The 4,814-nt window shown below is 40.6% G+C and overlaps 1 protein-coding gene across 3 annotated transcripts in view; it reads left to right on the forward strand.

Annotated features, from left to right (window-relative positions):
- Positions 1-4,814, forward strand: part of TET3 (tet methylcytosine dioxygenase 3) — a 118,978-nt gene that overhangs the window by 82,172 nt on the left and 31,992 nt on the right. For all 3 annotated transcript variants that reach the window (XM_017508691.2, XM_037731433.1, XM_017508692.2), the window contains one exon: positions 3,358-3,448. In XM_017508691.2, coding sequence (XP_017364180.1) covers positions 3,358-3,448 — 91 coding nt within the window. The remainder of the gene's footprint in view (positions 1-3,357; positions 3,449-4,814) is intronic.

Consider the following 4,814-nt stretch of genomic DNA (forward strand, 5'->3'; position numbering starts at 1 on the left):
TTTAATGGACTCACAGTTCCACGTGGCTGGGGAGGCCTCACAATCATGGTGAAAGGCATGTCTTACGTGGCAGCAGACGAGAGAATGAGAGCCAAGTGAAAGGGGTTTCCCCTTATAAAACCATCAGATCTCATGAGACTTACTCACTACCACGAGGACAGTATGAGGGAAACCACTCCCTTGATTCAGTTATCTCCCCCCACAACACAGAGTTATGGGAGCTACAATTCAAGAGGAGATTTGGGTGGGGACACAGCTGGACAATATCATCTGCATTGTGCTGCTTTCACTCACTGTGCTGTTGTAGTCAACCAGGCTGTTGCAGATTTCTGATTTTCATTGCTGAATATATTCCATAATAATGACTACTGCATTTCAAGAGAAATCTATTCCACTGTTGCTGGATTATGGGTTGTATCTTTATTTGGACTACTTTAACAAAAATACCGGCCAGGTCTGGTGGCTCAGGCCTGTAATCCTAGCACATTGGGAGGCCAAGGCAGGCAGATCACTTGAGCCCTGGAGTTGGAGATTAGCCTGGGCAACATGGCAAAACCCTGTCTCTACAAAAAAAAAATATAAAAATTTGCCAGGCGTGGTGGTGTTCACCTATGGTCCCAGCTACTCACGAGGCTGAGGGGGGAGGATCACTTGAGCCTGGGAGATCAAAGCTGCAGTGAGCTGTGACTGTGCCATTGCACTCCACCCTGGACAACAGAGCAAGACCTTGTCTCAAAAAAAAACAAAAACAAAAACAAACAAACAAACAAAAAAAACAATTCTCACATGGGCAAGAGGGGAGAGGGAAAAGGGAGGGAAGCAAGCTCTCTGGTATCCCTTCCTATAAGGACACTAACCCCATTCAGGAGGGCACCACCCTCTTGAACTAATTACCTCCCCAAAGCCCTATCTCCAGGTGCTATCCCACTGGGGATTAGGCTTCAGCATACAAATTTGGAAGGGGCACAAACTTTCAGTCCACAGCAGGCTATCTACAGCTTTGACTCTTGCAGACAGTGTTGCTGTGAAAATCTTTGTATGTGGGTTTCAATGTGTGTAACTAAGATTTCTCCTAAGGATCAGCAAATGATGGCTCACTGTTTCCTTCTTCTACTCTTTAAATATTTTATTTTGAAATAATTTTACATTTATGGGAGAGTTACGAAGTTAGTGCAGAGAGTTCCCGTATACCCTTTATATACCTTCTCTTGCTTATAAATGTCTTATATAGTTATGATATATTTAAAACAAAGAAATTAATGTTGGTGCAATACTATTAACTACAGACTTTTTGAATTTTATCAGTTTTTCCACCAAAGCTCCTTTTTCTGTCATAGGACCCAATGTAGGATACTCTGTTACATTTAATTGTCATGTCTTTCTAGATATGAAGCAAACTTACCAACTGTAGTATAGTAGGTGCACTACTGTGTATGTAGTTTTTTGTTTTCAGTCTCCTAACATCCAGCCAAAACATTCTTTTCCAGAGCTGCTACTATGTAGCCTTTTGGGTCTGTTTTTATTCACTTAGAAAAACTCTTTTAAAATTCATCCATGTTGTTACATGAATGGTCTGTTCCTTTTTAGAAAATGAGTTGAGCTTCACATAACATAAAATTAACCATTTTAAAGTGAACAATTCAGCGGCATTTAGTACATTCACAGTATTGTACAACCACCATCTCCCTCCAGTTTTAAAATATTTTCATCACTCCAAAAAAACCCCTGTACCCATTAAACACTTACTCCTCATTCCTGCCCCCACCCCCTCCCCCAGCCTCCAGCCTCTGGCAAGCACCAATTTGCTTTTTGTTTCTATAGATTTACCTATTCTGAATATTTCATATGAATGGAATCATACAACCTGTGACCTCTCTTGTATCTAGCTTCCTTCACTTAACAAAATATTTTTGGCCAGGCACGGTGGCTCACGCCTGTAACCCAAGCACTTTGGGAGGCCAAGGCGGGTAGATCACCTGAGGTCAGGAGTTTGAGACCAGCCTAGACAACATGTGAAACCCCGTCTCTACTAAAAATACAAAATTAGCTGGATATGGTGGCGCAGGCCTGTAATCCCAGCTACTCGGGAGGCTGAGGCAGGAGAATCACTTGAACCTAGGAGGCGGAGGTCGCAGTGCGCCGAGGTCGTTCCATTGCACTCCAGCCTGGGCAACAAGATTGAAACTCCGTCTCAAAAGAAAAAATGTTTTCGGGGTTCATCATGTTGTAGCATGTATCAGAACTTTTTAAATTTAAATTGTAAAGTCTGTATAACATAAAATTTGCCATTTTAATCATGTTTACATGTACAGTTTAGTGCATTAATTAGATTCACAATATTGGGCAACTGTCATCACTCTGTTTCCAAAACTTCATCAGCCTAAACAGAAACTCTGTCCCATTAAGCAATAACTCCTCATTTCCTGCTCCTCCCAGCCCCTGCTAACCTCTAATCTACTTTCTGTCTCTATGAATCTGCCTCTGCTAGATAATTCATATCAGTAAACTACAGGATTTGTCCTTTGTGTCTGATTTATTTTACTTGGCATATGTTCTTAAGGTTCATCCATGTAATAGCATGCATCAGAACGTCATTCATTTTTTGGCTGAGTAATATTTCGTCATACAGACATACACATTTTATGTATCCATTCGCCTGCTGATGGATAGTTATGTTGTTTTAACCTTTTAGTTGTGGTGAGTAAATGCTGCTCTGAACATTGGCATACAGGTATCTATTTGAGCCTCTGTGTTCAGTTTGATTGGGTATTTACCCAGGACGGCTTCTTTCACTTAACAAAATGTTTTTGGCTGGGTGTGGTGGCTCACTGGAGGGGAGTAGCTTGCTGATCCCTGGTCTTGAGTGTGTGTCTAGAAATGGAATTACTGGGTCATGCAGGATGCATTGATAATAGTAGGCAGAATCCCAGTGTGCTTAGATCACAGCCTTGACAACACTTGGCTTTATCAGATTTTTTTTATTTTTTATTTTTTTTTATTTTAAGATGGGGTTTCACCAGGTTGGTCAGGCTGGTCTTGAACTCCCGACCTCAGGTGATCCACCCACCTTGGCCTCCAAAGTGTTTGGATTACAGGCATGAGCCACCACGCCCGGCCGGTTTTATGAGATTTTTAAATTCTTGCCAATTTGGTCCATGTGTGATGGTGTTCTATTGTGATTTTAATTTGTATTTTCTGATTTCTAATGGAGTTGAATACCTTTTCACATGTTCATAAACCATGTGGGTTTCCTGTTTTGGGATATGCCTATTAACTTTCTTGTTGGTGGTTAGTCTTTTTAAGTGAATATTGACTAATTCATATTCCAAATAATGTTTACTCTTTGTGTTTCTGCAGAACAAATAGTGGAGAAAGATGAAGGTCCATATTATACTCACCTGGGATCTGGCCCCACGGTCGCCTCTATCCGGGAACTCATGGAGGAGCGGTGAGTGATGCACAGATGTCCAAGGAGAAATGGGTATGCTGTTAATCAAATGTAGGTATTAAGCAGCTCTCAGTTTTCATTGCCTTGTAATAGACAACATACAGAAAGGAAGCTCTGATAACTGGGTTATGGAAGTCTGACTGTGGGATCCTCACTTACATTGTTTCTGAGTTTCTTCATTCTGTAGTTCTGCCCAATTTATGTCCCCCTGCTTCTCTCTGTCTTGAAATGTTTTTATTGAAGAAACATGGTTATATGGCTCTATGTCCTGTAGAGTTAATTTCCCACAGTCTGAATTTTGCTAATAGCTTTCCCATGGTATTGTGGTATCATTAAAAGTGTTTAACATGCCTCTGTGTCCTGTAAATTGGTAGTTAAACCTAAAGGCCTGATTGGGATCAGGTTATTTTTTCTATTTTTTCAAAACTAATTCATAGGTGGAATTTTTTACCTCCCCTAAAAGGAATGCAATATCTCACTCCTGGGCAGTGGGAAGCTATTCAGGTTGTTCCCTAAATCCTTTGGACAGGATCGTAGGAATCTTTCATTAGCTTTCTTGATTTCTCATATGACAAGATATCCTGGGTTCACATTGTATGTTTATCCAAGAAGTCCTGGTTCCTTTTATTGGAGGAAAAAGTATTTAGAAAACAGACTCTGCCTGCTAGGGTTACTCATGACCTCACAGGGTTGTTCATTGTTTTAGGCCGCTTAAGTAGAAAGAGTCATGTTGAGTCTGTGGATTTTTCATTTTTGTTATTGTTTAGTGATTATATACATCATAAGTTTATATTGAAACTCCAATTCAAATTCAGGAATCTAGGATTTCTGTTTGCTAGTTGTGGTTTTTAAGCAGTTCATATAGACAGAGACTTGGAAACCCAAGTGTGTGTCCACAGCAGTTAGTAAACACTCAGAGTTCCAGTGTGTGGCTCTGGGACAGAGAGCAGAGACTTATGCCAGGTTAAGGCCCAGTCCTGGCCCTGCCACTCACTGCTGGGTCCCTAGCAAGCTGTTCTGCTCTTCTGTGACTCAGTTTTCTTATCTGCAAAATAGAGATGATGATAAAAGCACATACACTGTAGGAGTGTTGTGAGGATAAACTGAATTGATGTGTGGAAACATGTAGTGCTTGTCATGAGTACTACAGAAAAGGTAGATAGTCATTAAGTACCTCACATACAAATGTACTGATTGCATTTTTTAGAACAAACTTTAGCATTTTAATAATAAAAGCTAAGGTGATGCAGATACAGGCATATACTTGCCCACACATATACGTACAGATACATGGAAAGCTGTGTGGCTTAGAGTTCTCACAAATTTGGGAATCAGATTTTGTCTGACCATGGGAGCCTAATACTTT

The sequence above is a fragment of the Cebus imitator genome, unplaced genomic scaffold (assembly GCF_001604975.1).
Source record: "Cebus imitator isolate Cc_AM_T3 unplaced genomic scaffold, Cebus_imitator-1.0 Scaffold399, whole genome shotgun sequence".
NCBI lineage: Eukaryota > Metazoa > Chordata > Mammalia > Primates > Cebidae > Cebus > Cebus imitator.